General features: G+C 34.0%; 1 protein-coding gene across 1 annotated transcript in view; it reads right to left on the bottom strand.

The window, feature by feature from the left end:
• Positions 1-522: 522 nt before the first annotated feature.
• Positions 523-18008, bottom strand: part of LOC150019841 (glutamate receptor 4) — a 442193-nt gene continuing 424707 nt past the window's right edge. The window contains exons 15-17 of the mRNA XM_090268076.1: positions 7547-7661; positions 5148-5282; positions 523-924 (exon numbers count right to left, since the gene is read on the bottom strand). Of these exons, the coding sequence (XP_090124202.1) occupies positions 760-924; positions 5148-5282; positions 7547-7661 (415 nt within the window). The 3' untranslated portion in view covers positions 523-759. The remainder of the gene's footprint in view (positions 925-5147; positions 5283-7546; positions 7662-18008) is intronic.

Below are 18008 nucleotides of genomic sequence, written 5' to 3'. Positions count from 1 at the left end.
ACACCGAATCATGTGACAGAATGAAGGTTACAGCAAACAAAATGACCAACACCTTTTATTTATAAAAACGTCTCTAAAGTTTATTACAGTGATGGTATTTATATCAATTATTGCGATGTATTGTTCCCTAAGATGGTTAGAAAAAAGAATCGTGTTGTCCTCTACAGAATTTACGTCAGTTAAAAAGCAAGCATGTTTCAGTATTTTTCTCCAAAGTAAGTGTAAATACGTCCTTTACAATTTTTTCACAGGATTTACATGTTTGTTTATTATTTTCTTATCACAGTTTAGTGATTTGTTTTCTCAGCTGGATGGTCTTCCGTTGATTACATGGGTATTCTGGAGACACAGGTTAGCATGTTCGTTGACTTCTACAACTATTTCACCCCTTGCTATGAAGAACAAGCCTATTCTGAGCAAGAACTTCACAGTTGATGTGCTAACTTACAAGTCTGATTAGTTTTTAAATCCACTCGAGTGAAATTTGTTGCTGTTAATACACTCATCCCAGATCCTCCCACCCACTTCCCGAGAAAACCTAAGTTGTGAGTTTTCCTGATATAAAATCTGAGTTTGTGTTTCCGAGCTGAGTTCATGCACACATTGCTGGGGCTGTTGTCCGACGCATTGGGACGTACTTCCCACTCTCAGCTGAAGGATGGGGTTAGCCAAGACTCGTGCTTGGCGTGTCCCTCAGGACTGCGTTCCCGTCAGTCACCATCACAGTTTAATTAAGGCACTCAATGATTTTTTTGGTTTTTATGGTAGGTCCGATGCAATGACGGCCAATCCGGAACTTTGTCTAATTGCAGTTCCAGTGTGTACAGCCTTTGGGCAGTCGGGCGTCAAGACGCGGCCGTTTTCACCCACACTTCCAGTGATGGATAATCTGGCTTTGTTTCTTATGGCTTCAGAAAAGGTCAGCTGGGTTGCATGGAAGGGAAACAGAAAGAATGTGGAGTGTTACAATATTTCTGGTTTTTCAACAAAATATGACAAACAAACACCAAAATATCAATATTAGACATCTGCATTTTTTTCCACATTCTTTTGGTCATTAGGAAAACGGTATTGTGGGAAAGGAAAGCTCAATTACAGGGAGGAATGAATCAGTCTAGAGTCTGGGGTCCTCCTGTTTAAGAACTCACTTGAAAATCATCATACTAGGTTTTGTTTAGCAAGTCTGGGTAGGGCACATCTTTTAACTTGCTGCACTCTACCCTCTAGTACTTCTAGTCCAATTTAAAAGCTCCTTTGAATCTTTTTGTCTTGCTATAAATGGTCTTTGCAAGGATTATAGTCTTAAAATTGTGATGAGTTGTCTAAGCTATGTATATAGAGTGTTCATGACAGATTTTCCTGTTTTCAGAACACAGATTTATCCACAGACACTTTTCATTCACACGCACTGTACACGTGACCCAGAACAGCACAGTGACGTAAAGTTCATTCTATGCCTAATATGGAAGCCAAGGCTCAGTAAGAAGCTGTATGTGTTTAAAGGGGGTGCACTGAAAGGGGGCACGTTTTAATACCTCATGAGTGGTCGTCACTGGGGAACTTCCCAGATTGAGGTTATGGGGCCAGGTCTCTGAAATCCTCATTAAATTCTTGTTCTCTTGTATTAGGTAGCAGATAATAATATCACACAGTGGAGAGACAGGTGGAATTATGTATATCTACTGTTCACTCATAGCATTTAAATTCTTTCTAGAGCTGACTTTTAATGTTAACTCAAGAGGAAAATAAGGCAAACAAGATATTCCCTAAATTTGTTATGGCTTAGATCATAACTTTCTCATAACTCATAATGTATCTTAATTCCCTATTGTGCATTTAAGTTAACCTAATTCTATAGGAAGTTCCATCCTGTATTTACTCTGACATAAAATTTACATATTTGAATAATTATATATTAAATAGTAAAATTAATAATTAGATTAAAACTATTATAATGAAAAGGTTTAGAGGTCAGTCACCCTGATAACTTTAGAAAGTTTAAGTCAAATTGCTAGTTAATGACATATTTATGATAAAAACCAGGTCATCGTCGGCCTGAGAGACAAAAGTCGCTGGTTCGATTCCCAGTCAGGGCACATGACTAGGTTGCACGTCAGGTCCCCAGTAGGGGGCGCGAGTGAGAGGCAACCACACTGATCTTTCTCTCCCTCTCTTTCTCCTTTCCCCTCTCTCTACAAACAAACAAACATACAAATAAATAAACTTAAGAAAAAGGTTAATAAAACAAAACTGGTTTCTCTTAAAAAAAAAAACAAAAACAAAAAACAACCCAGGTCATTACCATAGTTCTGCTTTAGTAAACAGTCTCAATAATTAATACTTATAATCAGAAGTCAAGATACAATCTTTACAGAAACCCCACGCACCGCTAAATTAACACAAACCAAGACCAAAGTCTCAATTTGTTTCTTCAGCTTCCCTATCAACATTTAATATTAAGTAAAATAGATAATTATTTTTAAAAAGTTAGTAGTTTAATTTTGTTTTACTTAAAATTTTTGAAGAGGGAATGCTAAAATATAAGGAATAAAAGCAGTGTAAATTTTTAAAGGATTTCTTGCAGAAGGCTTTTGCCATAAAATCTATTTTTGTTTCCTTTCTTTCCTTGATTGTCTTTGTGAGGAAGGGAAAAGGTCTAAAGCAGGAAAGATTCCAGGTAGTTTTGAGTACTCTCCTTCTCTATAGATTAATGCAACCGAGTGTATTAGTTAATAAATCTTTGTCAACTCCTTATTTTCTCTTTATATCTCAGCATTCTTACTGCATTGTTATTTCCTATAATTACACCCAATTCTTTTGTAAAAGGTCATTTCTGTTCATCTTGATGTGAATCTATTGAGGCTGCTCAAACTGGGAAACTTTCTTAAAAATTTCTAAATGGTCAAAAAAAATTTCCACATCGTCTGGTTGGAATGCTGTGACTAATGGCCATGACCTTAATTATATGTGTTGTCCTTGAGGGGTGGTCACTTTTACAGTTTAATTTTACCATATATTGAAGGTTTTCGGTTTCGCTTTTGAGATTCTGGAACAATATTATCTAAATTATCAAATATTTGCATAACTATGGCCAATAGAATTTTTGAAAGGTAAAAGTCATTTAATACGAGAGTGTAACAAAAACAACTTACTTTCAAGGCTTCTCTACAAGTGCAGCTCATTTCATTTACCCTGAATTCTATTAAGCCTGTTAAAGTCATATGGATATGAATGCTTTATTTTTATATGAAATTTATTTTCTTAAAAGTTCAACCCAGCTCTAGAGGCCATTCAGGTGAGGAACTGCAATGTCGGGTTCTGATTCCAAGATCATTATTACATGTAAATTGTATGTATATACCCTGGGAATTTACATCTATTTTTGACAACTTCCCAGAACTTTGTAATAAACTGGCATCCATGGATATTTCTTTCTAGAATTTTCTAATATAATATATTTTTCTTCTCTGCTCTGGACCTTGCTGGGGGTTGGAATGCTTTTGGTATGCCAAAGAAAAGTTAGTGTTAATAAATTGGTTAAGAATCTTATACAAGACATCTTATAAAATGCATCTCAAAATGAAGTCTAAATAACTGATTCTGAAAACTTGTCAGTTATTTTTTTTTCAGTTTGAGAAAATCTCTCCTCAATTCTATAAATATTAAGATGCTTATAATGGCCTAGAGACTTTGACATCATCTTAGCTTGCTGCTTTGCTATTAGAAAGCATGCTCAAAACATCCTGACCTGAATGAATTGAAGGTTTTGTTCTTAGTTCTTTTCCACAATATTGAGAAAGAACCACTTTGAGCTTACCTATGTGCAGTTAGTTATACTCAGTCATTGATTTCTAGGTTATGGATAAAAGCAATTAGATATTATTAAGATACAGGTATTTTAATAGCTTTCATATGAATAAATCAATATTAAAATTAAGCACATTTATCTGGCATAACCTCAGATTATGTGCATTTTATTATGAAAGTTATATTAGGTTTTTGACCTTAAGGCACATCAAACACAGAATGTCTCTTGTGGGTTTAAAGGCTCATTTGCCATTTTAATCAGAATGAGCAGCCTATTTAGTTGGCTGTTATATATAATTTTAGAAAATTTGTTTTAGAGACCTGGTTTTAGGAAGAGCAATAACAAAAGCTTTTAGATCTTATTTTATAACCACTTTCAAACACTAGAGGAAAAAAGTAGTGGACATTAAGATTCTTAAAAAATGATCTCTATCTTCTATATCTCACTGAATGCGTACAATATTTTTTATTGTGACACAGTGAGAGCATATAAGTGGGGCTGATTTAGCTTCCTTAAAAGCAATAGAAAAAAATCCATAATAACTCATGACAATTTTTGTGTTTTACTGTGTTCCTCCTAAGGAATATATATATTGCTGACATCCACGATGGAGAAACTGCTCTATTGCCTAAAATGTCCGCTCACCTTAGTGACATTATGAACATAAAAGTTGAATTTCATCTAATAAACGTGAATTGTACTCCATAGCCTGATGATCACTCCTGCCTCAAGGTCTGGCTCAAGGACTACTGTCTGATGAGCAATTTATTGAGCATTGACTATATACTTTGGGGCTTTTACATATATTGTTTCTCAGATAAGGTGTTCTGAGAAAGGAGCTTTAATCATTTGAGTCAGGTTTTATGCTTATTTTGCTAATACTTATTTTAAAAATTTGATTGTTCCAGAGAAGATTAGCCTACAAGGAAACCCAGATCTAATTTCCAATTTCTCTCAAATTTTGGGTAGAATATACTCTTTAAATCATTTCACACAGCAATTCTACTGGTTTGTTTTGTCTTTCTGACTCTTTCAATGCAGATATCTATTGGCAACATAAAGTTTTGAACAGTGCAGCCAAAGAAAACCGATCCACTTGGCACTGAAGTTCTCAAAAATATAAAGCTCTAATTAGAAGCAAGCAATACCACCACTGGACAGACAGGTCACAACACTGCATTTACAGGATGCATCACCCACTCACTGTAGTAGGCCCTAAATCCTACCCCTAAATTTTAATACTTTCGGTTCCATATACGTTGTAACCTTCTCTATAGGTTGCTAAATTCTGGGTATTCTGCGAGGAAGTTGGGTTAAAAGTCTGTGCACTCTTTGCCACCTTCATTCTCTTCGCTTCTGCCCTGGACTTGTAACAGAACTCTATCAAAGCCACCAGCATTGCCAAGCCCAATCCGCCAACCAGAATGTAGAAGACGCCTGCTACGTTGCTCAGGCTCAAGGCACTCGTCTTGTCCTGTGGGGAATAAACACACCTCAGTTAACTGTGGAAATGTCACGTTCAGGAGGTAAAAAAATACATGAAATCCAAACAGCTAATTAACATAAATGCTTAATTTAGCCTGAAATTATTTACATGTATAAATCACTGATCATGTATTTAAACATAAAGTTTATAGCTCTCTGAAGTGAAATTATGGTGATTACCAATAAATTGGGTGTAATTACATTCAATAAAATCTATAACATTTTAGCATTATTAACTATGCAATGAAAACCACTATACTTAGCCATAATAAGCACTTCTATATGTACATAGAGTGGCAGAAGTGGGCTTTTTATTGTTAAGTTTGAGAATGACATGTTTAAAACATAATTACATAGAAAGGGGAACTCTTTTGGTTTTCCTGCCATTAAAGCATATGTTTCATATTTGAGATTTCTCTTGAATAAATCTAACTTTACCTATCTCAGTTGAGGAACTAAGATTTTTTTTTTAATGCTAGCAATTTCACATTTTCTTCATGAATACTTTACCAAATATATGCAAATAGTGTGTTAGGATGCACGTTATTGGTTCTTTCAGTCATGTCTGTTTTGGAAATCTTCTGGAAGGTGTCACTTTTACACACTACCTACACTTTAGGAATAATTATATATGCACCACACAGGTGATTTTTTAAAGATAACTTACAAAAATACACAAATTACTATGGTGAACTGAAAAATAAACTATGTATGGACAAATTTATAACTTTTTATTGATTTTAAAATATGATTCCATTTACACTTAAACATGCTTAATTACTTACTATTTTAGACATATTCTCCAGAGCTTTAGTATACATATTCTCTCATAGTAAATTCAGAAATAGTCAAGCATATGTTTGGAGGATCTTAAAATTATAACAAGAACTTTTAAATATATTATGAAAATGCATATTATATAACATTATTTGCAAAGTATTTTGGGGAGACTACATGAAGGTTGCCCTCTGGCCATCACCTTCTCAGCAGTATGTTTTGTGCAAAATGTGACTTAGAAACAATAATTTTATTGGGAGAGGGTTTAATTCCAAAGACGTACTATTTCCACTGTCCACTTAACCATGACATCAACTGATTGTGCCACAAGTTTAGGGTAATTTCATTTTTAAAATAATCACTCAAGTAATAATGCTTCTCAGATTTTACTTAAGGATTTGAGATGACTATGTCAGTATTTGACTGAGCTTGTCTCATTCCACCCTGGTTTAAAGGCAGACAAACATGATTAAAATATAGGGATAAGCCCTAAAAAGAGATCAATTAACATTACTTTGTCTCTTTGTTAAATAATTGAAGCTCTCCTATTAAAGCCAATCACTTGGTTTAGTCTTAGAATTCTCTATCTGCTATCTATCTATCTATCTATCTATCTATCATCTATCTATTTTTATCTTTCTAAAAGAAGATATAGAAAAATAAAAGAAGATTCCAAGAATCCTCAACTATGGCTTTCGGGTACTGTTACTATATTCTATTAATTTGTGTAATTTCTGCAGTATTTAGATTCACTGATAAGTTGTTACTTTTTTTCTTTAGAATTAAAATATAAATGTTTCTAATACTATTTTCAATAGAATCAGGGCTAAAGGTTCCTGCATTGTTCTAAAAAGAACTAACTTATGAACAAAATATCTTAGAACTTGAGGCTATTATTCATGAACTTTGATTTATTTAACTATTTTTATAAAATAGAATTGGAAGGTTCACTCTGTTGATCTGTCAGCACAAAAATATAATAGGGCCTCTTCAAACTAAAGTGCAATGATTGGCAATATAGAGACAAAAGAATGAACTTCTGAGGAAGATGTATTTAGCATTTAAAGTCTTTTTCTGAATGAGTACTGATCAGTTTCCCATTTTTTGTTTTGAGAATACATCTGTTCTTGAAATAATATATTTCATGGTCTTTGCCTCCAAAACAATAAAAACAACTCAAAAGCACTACTTTTAATAGTGGTACGTAAGTTTGAGAATAATATAAGGAATTTTTAAATTTTATATATTTATGTAGTTAATTTAAATTTATTTAAAAGCCTTATATTGGGGAGCAGGTTGCAATTTCCTGAAGACTGTCACTGTGGTTGAAATTTATGACATTGGCTTCGAATTTATTCAGTGTATAGGAAACCATTTAGTTTTACTGAGTCCATGTACTTTTTTTTTTTTTTTTACAATTGCTCCCGTTTACTGCTTTGTGAACACAAGAGGAGGCCCCGAACTGCAGCGACTGACCTTGCTTCCAGAGTCCTTGGGTCCACATTCACCTTTATCGTACCACCATTTGTTTTTCAGCTTGTCTAAGACGCCTGCCTCACTGAGTTTCAAAACGGCAAGGTTTACAGGAGTTCTTCACGTGGAAAATAACATAAATAACATTATATATGTTATTTTATGTTATTCAAGTAAAACTACATTAGAATCGCATGGCAAAGTGACAGAGCAGAGGCCACAGTAGTTGCTATGTCTTGTACCATAGGCCCAGGTTTAGAATCAGACATAAAACTGGGGCCTGCTCCATCGCTTTAGGTAACAGGCACATACTGCTAGGGAGGATTTTTAAATAAAATGTATGCAATTACTGTGAATCCAAAACTATTGGCCTGGGTTGTGTTTATTGAGCATTTATAATTTTCCAACATGAATGCAGGAGCCGTTCAAAATACAGAGCTATTTTCTTCCTCTTTCAAAATCAGTGGAAGTGGCTACAGGTTGACAAACCGACTTAAATAGAAGCTAGCTAGGACTTGTTTCACTTCCCACAGTCATTATGATCAGCTCTAGAGGGATTTTTGTTTACCCTATAAAAGGATGTCTACAGTGTCCATCATCAAATAGATCCATTCACCTCTCTCATCCAGGACTGAATTGAAAGGGGAGGGTGATTCAAATGTTACTAGGTCCACCTCATACATGTTCTTATAAACACAGGTATGTAAATCATTATTTTGAACTATAAGCGCATGCTGATAGTTTCCTTCTGAACTTCAGTATTTAACTTACCTAATATCACCAGAAGCAATTTTTATCCATCTGTACTGACCAAATTAGTCTAAGTATGAAAGGAAGTGACTATTGTATACTTTACTAAGTCTTACCAATAAAAACCTGATAGGTTAAGTGTAAACAAGATTTTTATCAATAAACAAACTCCCTCTACTGTAAAATCCCGTTTTTTCTTTTCTACTATCTTTGAGTCCTTCAATACTACACATTCATAGGGAGTTTCAAGGAGAAAAGGGTCAGTGATCACTCAGTATCAGTGTTCAAGGAAGCTAAGAATTCTTTTTGTTTTCATTCCCATGTTAACCTTTGTGTATAGAAAATAAAGGGTAAGAAGATGGATGGGAAGCAATAACTCCCAGTATCTTTTTTTGTTATTATTTTTGTTTTTGTGTGTATTTTTTTTTCCTTTTATAAACATTCAGAAAGAGACATGCTGCTTTCCCCTCGCCATTTCTAAGGCTGCCACAATCACTCTGTCTGGCTATACGTCCTAAAGCCCATCTGCTAGGAAATGTTGAGTACGTTCAGAGAAACATAACTTGCATTTATTTGGTTACCAGAGGATGAATTCCACAAACCTATCTACTAAACTAGGTCATGTATTTATAATGAGAGTTAACATTTACAGAGCACTTACCACGTGCCAGGCATAGTTAAAAGCATTTTACATGTTTAGTTACTATTACCACCTGTGTTTTACAAATGAGGAGCCAAGGCACAGAGAGATTAATTCATTTACTTAGTTAGGATGTAGCAAAATCAGGAACATTAACAACAGAATACTCAGGAAATGGGTTTTCTGGCTATTTGAGTTTTCTGGTTAACAATTGAATTAAAACCTATTCATTTTGCACTGTTGGTTCTGAAAATGTCTCCAAATTATATTTTTGTTTTTGTTTATCTGATTTCTAAATAGTGACTTTGCCATGTTCTTGGAATATTATTTTGTGGATTAAAATCTAATATGAACCCATTTAGCACTTTCTATTAAAAGCTGAATTTGAGATGGGGAGGGGTGAGGTGGGGTATAGATTATGGTTAATTTACACACTTCACCCCTACCCGTCTTTATGAAGTGACCATTACAAAACCGTTCTTCAGGCTGGTTGGTGAACTGTGAACTCCTTGAAAACATAAGCCACATTTTGTTTATCTTCGTGAAACAGTGTTTTACCAGGGTACCTACTGACAGTAAGTGCTCTGTAAAGGTGCTACTTTCAAATTATTTTGAATCCAGAACAAGCTTTTTCTTTAACTGAGACTATGAGTGTTTATGTTCCCAGGCCAGCTTGCAAAGCCTTTATAAACCTGTGTAAGTACATTATAGTGGCTTATATTATAGGCTTCTTGAATAGGTACAGTGAGAGGAGGAGGACTTAATGCTGAAAAGAGAAAGATTAAAAAAGCAGTTTCTGAGTTTCGTGTAGAAGTGAGGGCAATTTTTCTTAAAGGAAAAACTGAGGATTAGATAAAGACTGCTTTTGGCTTCTCTCTCTTTCTTCAAGTCTTAATTTTCCCAACCCTCTTCATTTTTCCCATGCATCTTTTGTCCCTTCTGCTATTCACTTCAGTAGCCTGGTTTAGAGTAAGATTAGATTGGAGTTTTGAATATAAGATACTTGTTATTAACCAAACTTAGTGGACAACTGGTGGATTGTCAGGCACTGAGCAAGGAATTCATTACTGGGAGATCCCTTCTCTTCTCCAAGGGTTAGCTCAGCTCCCCTTAGTGGTTTTTGTTTATCACAACATTTTCACCTGCTTATGAATTCACATTTTCCATAATAATCCCTTTATTCTGGCATTGGTTCACCTGTCTGTGGTGAAGGCAAGTAGGACACTTATAAGTATAATATATTTTAAACTCGGGAATGGGCTGTACTTTTCAAAGGGCTAAATTAAAAACCGGGTGTTATGTGATCTAATGAAATTCCTGAAGGATGTGTTATTTGGTAATTACATTTAAAAAATTATTTTTAGATGACTATCCACATCCATGCGTGTGACTATTTTGATATACATAGGAGAGTAAAATATAAAACAAACATAAAAAATCAATAATTTTATAGATCATCGGTGAATATAGGCATTTGCCAAAACATTGTATCAGATTAATCAAAGGGGAAAATGATTTTAGACATTGTAATGATACTCTTAAATTGGTTCACTGTCAGTTAGTAAATTTCTGTTATTTTATTCACAAGAATTAGTATGAATTTCTTATGATCATCAAAGGAAGACCCCATTGCAATAATATTAGCAGTATCAAATGAGTTTTCAAACAAATGAGTTAGTACCCCCCAACTCATGCCTTTTCACTTTAATTTATTTAATTTAAGAAGTAGGACCTTTGTTCTGTTTCTTTTGTAAAATTTTGAATTTCAATGGGAAGACTCTGGGCTGAGGGCTGCCTTGCTCAGAACTTCATGCTCTGGGAGTGTCTCTCAGGTGAGTGGTGATGCTAAATATTTTGCACCTTCAGGGTGTGACTGGAAGTGGCCACAGTGACTCTAAATAAATAGTTCAGTTGCTGGTTATACTAAATCATAAGTTTCTTGAGGGAAAGGACAGTGGGTAATTCTCTTTTCCCCTAAAGATACTGGCGCCATGGCCCAGTTAAAGCAGAGCTTTCATAATTTGCTGCTGCATAGAAGGTTGAACATGTCCTCCCTGGTTACAATCCTGTGAATATGAGTCAGTTGTCTCATCATAAGCTAAACCCGTTCATGTGTGGGACAGCCTTACATGGTTTACCCTTAGTTTTCTGCTACTGAGATTCTGCTCTTGAAACTCAGATACCACCAATTCCAGGGTGCTTGTGCTGAGATTTCTGAATGGGCATTTCCCCCCTACAGTATTTAAATGGCTCTTCTGCTTTGGCTTTACACTCAGCAAAGGCTTAAGATCTATCTTTATTCTCTAAGTCAGCACTTTTGCTCCTTATTTTACCTCTTTGGAAGAAAATCAGGCTAAACAGAAGGTGGCAAAGTAAGTCTAAAAAGAAAATCAGTCACCTGAAGAAGGTGCAAAACAAAAATGAAAAAAGCAACAATTGCCTCCTGGTAATTTACTTTGAACTAAATTAGGTCAAGCAGCCATATAAATATCACATTTTATTACAAATTCAGAGTTGGGCATTATTAACATTTAGATGGTGAGCGCCTATTATCTTGGTGATGAATAGTATTGCAATATGCAAGCTACTAGGAATGTTGTTTAGTATGAAAACAAAATTCCTGAGGGAAAAATAACATAATGTAATTTCATTTGGGGGAATATTTTAGGTTAGTTTTTCATAATGTTTTAAAAAATTACTTTCTAAAATTTGAAATAACATTTTAGAATATCATTGTGTAATTCATGTTTGATAAAAATAATGTACCTAATACCTATGAAAACAAGTAGTTTGATTTTTTGAAAATTACAAGGTTAAATTTATATTTATTTCTTTGGACAACAAATACTTACTTTGTGTCCATTATGTAATAATGTGTTAGATGCAAACAGATTAAAATCTAACTGAATTGTCCAACCTTATTTAAATAAATTAAAATGATTTTGGTTGTGTATATTTTCCCACTATGTATACATTTTTACTTCTGCTTGCTTATTTTTTCCTTTGGAAAGAGTCTTTAATGTATACCAAAATAGACTTCATTATCCATGTCTTGCGGGGAAAATTTTATCTGGTAAGCAGTACTATACTTCTTTTCTGTGATGAAAAGAAATAAAATTTGTGAGTAAAGTTACTCTGATGGAATACAATATCTTTTTTTTTTCTGGTGCTATTAAGAGCACATTTTCATACATTTGTAACTTGCATGAAGGAATAGATTATCAGTGTAAATGGGAATAATTTTCTCTATATATACACATACATATATACTTACATATATTTATTTATATTTTTATGAAAACTATCAAAACATTCTAGGCAAGTTAGGGATCCAAATATAAAAAGAATTAATACCCTTTAAGAAAACATATGGTTGGTGCCTCAAATGGAGGTGTGTTGAAGGGAAGCCATCCCACGGGAAGCCATCCCACAGGAAGCCCTAAGACCTTTCTCTGGCCTTTCTCTGCTTTTTTTCTCCAGGAACTCAGATTCTCTCTCAGAATAAGGAGATGGGTGATCAGCTTTGGGTCCACACAGTTCTGTCCTTTCTTTCTGTTTCATCCCTCCCTCTGTGGCCAGAATATTCATTTGGCAAAGTTTATCCTTCCTCTTCCTGTAGTAGGGCTGGTTGTTAGATGAAGACTATAAGTGAGCTGAATTTGAAAGGCTCTTCAGATTGGGCGTGAGGGGGAAGTTTGAGGCATTGAAAGAGGGTTGTTAGCAGCTATCTATCTGACAGGTACTCCCTGAAAACAGCATATTTTTGTGGGCTAGGTCGGCAAGAAAGAGACTTTAGAGTCCAATTAAGAACCTGAAGAGAAGCAGAACTTCTTGTTTGGGGCTATTCTCTATATTTTAAAAGGAAGACAAGACTGTATACTTCTAAATTTTCAATATTATATACCAATTGAAAGTATGTAAGAAAAGAAAATTCAGTCAAAATATTCCCATCTCTGTATTGTTTTAAGTCTATACATAGTGAAGAAGAGTCCTGGGGCATTAGACAGTATATTTTGTTAACTGTATACCTCTTTTTTTTGACATTGTTTAGAAATGACAAAAAAAAAATTTTATGAAGCTGGAACTATTACATTGAGGCAGTAATAACAAACTGAGCTGGTCTTGTTTTTATAATTTGATCATATTGTAGTTTGATCTATTTGTGGGAGGCAAAAGATTTCTAGTTCACATGACTATCTTTGATTTATTATTTAACTTATTAATGGGAGCTTGTAGGGTTGTATGGAGAAATAAGTTTCTGCTAAGTACACAGATCTAGGTGGAGTAAAGTTATTTGTGTTACTTAAAAACATTTTATAGAACTTCTGGTGAACAAGAAAGATGTATCCTCTCTGCTCTCTCCTCTTTGCCAAATTGCTCTTTCAAAAACTAGCATCCCTTCCTGATTTCAAAATACCCAGGTTTATAGAACTACAATATTTGATCCACAACTTTGTTAGAGCTAGAGGTTTTCAGTGACTACTTTAATTGTTTGTTAGTGTGTCCCCAAAATGATAATGGTTGCAAATATTTTTGCTTTGACAGTAATTGCATACTTAGGTTGTGAAGGGACTTGACCAGCAATTCTGATGGTATTTGTAAGTCCAAACTGTAAGTCTCCCAGCAGATGCACATATTACTTTACATACTGTTTACCCGCTTTTGGTGACATTGAGGCTAACCTTGGAGTCACCTCCCCCGCTGCCACATTCTCCTTTGTCGTACCACCATTTGTTTTTCAATTTGTCCAAGAGGCCTTGTTCATTCAGTTTTAAAACTGCGAGGTTAACAGCATTTCTTGAAACGATAAAACATATTTTGTAAGAAACTGCACAGCTGTTAAGATGTTAGAAGGAATGAGGACTTAAGCTCTTTTAAAAGCTTCTCCCAGACGCTAAATAAACCTCTCATTTTGCCATCCTGCATCCCTTCCCACCAGAGTCCAAACCAAAGGCAATGTAACTAATTTCCAAGTGTATTAGATATGTGATATTTAGTGCTGTTCACTTTCATAGTTCATTTATTGTCAAATAACCAACATCATCAACCAATTACATGGGTTTTTTTTCAGAACAATAATAATTTGAATTTACTAGTAATTGAGAAAGAATTGTGTCTTGAATTCCTTTGCCGAGAATGTCAATGATCTCAAGAGATTGAAATGAAAATTCATTCCCAGAAGGAAAAACATGATTGCACTAAAAAAAAAAAAAAAAAAAAAAAAAAAAAAAAAAAAAAATCCCATAAAACCCCCCCAACAAACAGCCACTAATTTTTGTGTACTGATTTTCTGACAACACAGTATGGCTTAATTATTATTCACCTTATTATTTTTGTGAGTTTAGTTTGTGATTTAGTTGGCCTCAGAATCTAGGATTTCCATTTTTGGTTCAGTGTCTTGGGCTAAAAGTCACAGGACAATCAGGAGAAAGGTAGAAGCAGCTTTTAGGGAAAAGTTTATATATGAATTTTGTGTTGATTCTTAAAAGTCATTAGATGCTATTTAGAAACTCAAATCATATAAACCAATTTGACTAGGAAGTTATGCTGTATGTGAGGTGAGTTTTGTAAAAGAAACACTCTACTTGAGATTTTTTCCATGTTAATCTCTATAGGTGAGTAGAGGTAGCATGTTCTAATTATTCTCTAAAAGGATTTATTAAAAAGTTTCATGGGCTTTTGCCTCCCGTGAATTTGGTTTCTTTCTTGCTTCAAGTTATAGTTTTAAAATAAGCTATCTCTTTCAAGAGTTTTCCCCAGCAATTGATGAAATTTCTGTTCAATTTAGAAAATGATTGAGATACTGGAAGAATTTGGGTACAGTTTGTGCTGTTATTTGATAAATACTGAGTTTGGTGATTACTTAATGCCAAATGAATTAAAAAACAAAACAAAACAACTCCATGTTAATGAGTAATACTTAAAGTGATCATTCAGTTGACCAATAAAAAGTGTTGCTTATTTCACTACTAATCAGCCTTTTAATGTGCTTATTCTCTTAAAATGTGTTCATAATATTTCAAGTAATCAATGTTCATTTTCCATGAGGTTTATATTGTGATGGTCTGATCCACTCGGAGAGTAAACTTTTCCCATGAGTAAACCACATACTTTGAGAGTACTAACTCTTTTTAAGAGTTAGACTGCCATTTACTAAATGTTAATTAAGTAACTAGCTACTCCCACATTCCCAAATAATTGTCACATTAGTGGTGTAAAATAATTAATATACATCCTAAAGTAAACAATATCAGGTTTTTAGTTTAACCACCAAAAGAACCAGACTGAAATGTAGGCTGAATATTCAACGATGATATCATCATTTTTAAAAAATGTTGCTGTGTGAAATAAGTTTTAATTTATTTTGTATCCACAAGAAACTACATTTGTCCTTCAATGATTTAAACCTAGCTGCTAATTTTATTTTTTATTTTGGAGAACATTATTTTTATAAACTTCTTTTTAGCATTAAATATTCATATTAGGTTTTTAAAAAATAAAGTGAAATCCCAATGATTTTATGTGCTCATTTAGACCATTCCTTTGATAAAACTAAAATCATTTCATGAGAGGGTTATTTAACAGAGTTATTAGCCATATCCAAAGACAGCTTCACAGCACAATAGAAAACAAAAAAGCAAAATAAAGGAATGGATAAAGAAAAAAAGCTTTACATTGAGAAAATTGTTTGGAATAAGCTTTCTACAAAATTATTCTAAGACATTGTATTTCTAATATCATCTAATAGGCCATGTAAAAACAGTTTAGTTTCACACTGCTATCCATATATGTGTGTATATATATCTGCTGTTGGTTAAAATGATACACTTGACCAATAGGTAATTCACTGCCTAGTTCACAATTAATCCACGTTTTCCTTCCAGAAAATGTGGTCCCTCAAAAAAGTCCACTCTATACTATCAAATTAAAATTAGTTTTTCTTTAATGGTATATAAAAGCATTTTGTAATAAATATTTAAAAATAGTCTTTAGAATGTCAAGATTTCCTTGCTTGTTAAAACTGCCTGTTTTCTACAATTGTCTGAAGATGCAATTTCTTAATATAATCAGTTTAGGTCTACTGGCCTCTTTAAATTGCTATTTAAACTGCAGAATAAACCACAGATGTAAGGACCCTTTGAACATGTGTTCTATTTTATGGAATGCATTGCTTTTGCATATTATTAATAATAAGAATCATCAAATGACTTTTAAATATACATATAATATATATAAAGTTACTTCACTCATTTTTCTAGAATAGATTAAAAAGAATTTTTTTAATGCAGGCAAAAGGACAAAGGAACTCTGAAGGAGTAATTGCAAGCAGGCCTAAGACAGTTATAAGGAGTCAGGTAAATGAGGGACATAGATAGCAGATCCTTGCTGCAGTACATTTTGTTATTCCTTTGGAATCCCTTTCATACTTTTCATACACAGTTTTCAGAAATATGTATTGATAGTAAGGGAAGTTCTTGTCCTCATTAAGCATCAGAGAAGCTGTAATAATGATCTGCCAAGCATATAAGAGATAGGAGAAAAATATTATAGGTTCTTTCTTTCATTAATTATTATTCTTTTATTCTACTAAATGCAGACTTTCTGAAATAAATTCAACTGAAATGGGTTGTTTTCAATTAATATTTAAAGAGAGGATGAAACAAGTAGCATTATTTGCTGGATGTGTAAACCATATTTAAGAGCCCACGTGTACTGACAATGACTTTTTACTGATTGAAAAAGACCCAGATCACCACTTATCTGCCTTTGTCTTTTATTCCATAGGGGAATTTTAGGTTAAAAAAACAACAGCACTATTTATAACTTTTTCCATAGTAGTCAGATGATGGAGAACTTGATTTAGGGATGGGAAGAAAACACAAGGACCTCTAGAAAACTTCCAAAGATTTTTATTCCTAAAATTTTCTTTGATTGAATTTGGGATTATTAAAATCCATACCTCATTGCCATAGCACCTGGAACCCAAGAATCTTATTGAAATACCATATAAAACAAAAGTTTGGAGATGGGACCTAACAGACCTATAGTTTTTAAATTTATTAATTTTGGGTAAATTAATTAGTGCAAATTAAGATATTCTTATTATAGGCATACTTAATTCAGGCTAAATATTTAATATTTACATCTTACCCTCTGTCTCTCCATGTAATTTATCATTAACATCTATAGACAAGAACATGCTTTTATGGTTACTTTATGCCTTACTCATTATAGTTACTTCTGAACCATATTTATTATAGTGTAATTTTTCTCTTGGTGAGGTTTTAAAGTTTACACCTGATAAAATGTCTACCTAAGCAGAAGAGAAAAATTAAAAGTTTAAGTTTGGTAAAGTATTTTTATGATTGCCTGGATTTGCAAATCTATTGTAAAGAACTGATATAAGAGGTTGGTCTAGAAAAAGTCCAGCCATTTTTAACCTAACAAAAACGGTATGCACAACATTGATGTAACCTGGCAGCCAAGGAGAGCGGACTGGAATGCACATGTGTGAACAATGATGACCTCACTGTACTAGTCCATGGGGGTGGTAGACTCTGTTGAGTGAGCATGTGTACTGTGTGGCCATCACATTCAAAATGACTGAGCAAATAGAGCAAATTTTGCATTAAGCTTGAACATTCCTCCCTGGAAACTATTTGAATGATTCAGAAGGCCCCAGCTAGGGGCAACTGGTGAATGGCAGCTTCATCACAACAATGTGCCTGCCCATGCATCATGTCTGTTGCAGAGTTTTTTTGTGAAACATCAAATCACCCAGGTGACTGAGGCCCTCTACAGCCCATATGTGGTGCCCTGTGACTTCTGGCTTTTCCCAAAACTAAATTCACCTTTGAAAGAGAAGAGATTTCAGACTTTTGATAAGATTCAGGAAAATATGATGGGGCAGCTGATGGCGATAGGGAGAACTGTGTGAGGTCCCAAGGTACCTAGTTTGAAGGGGACTGAGGCATCACTGTCTTATGTACAAGGTTTCTTGAATCTTGTATCTTCTTCTATAAATGTCTGTTTTTCATTTTACATGGTTGGATACCTTCTGGACAGACCTTATAC

This window comes from Furipterus horrens, unplaced genomic scaffold (genome assembly GCF_987537825.1).
Source record: "Furipterus horrens unplaced genomic scaffold, mFurHor1.1.pri manual_scaffold_2, whole genome shotgun sequence".
NCBI lineage: Eukaryota > Metazoa > Chordata > Mammalia > Chiroptera > Furipteridae > Furipterus > Furipterus horrens.
The sequence above is the reverse complement of the archived record's forward strand: the minus strand, read 5'-3'. Positions and strand labels throughout refer to the sequence as shown.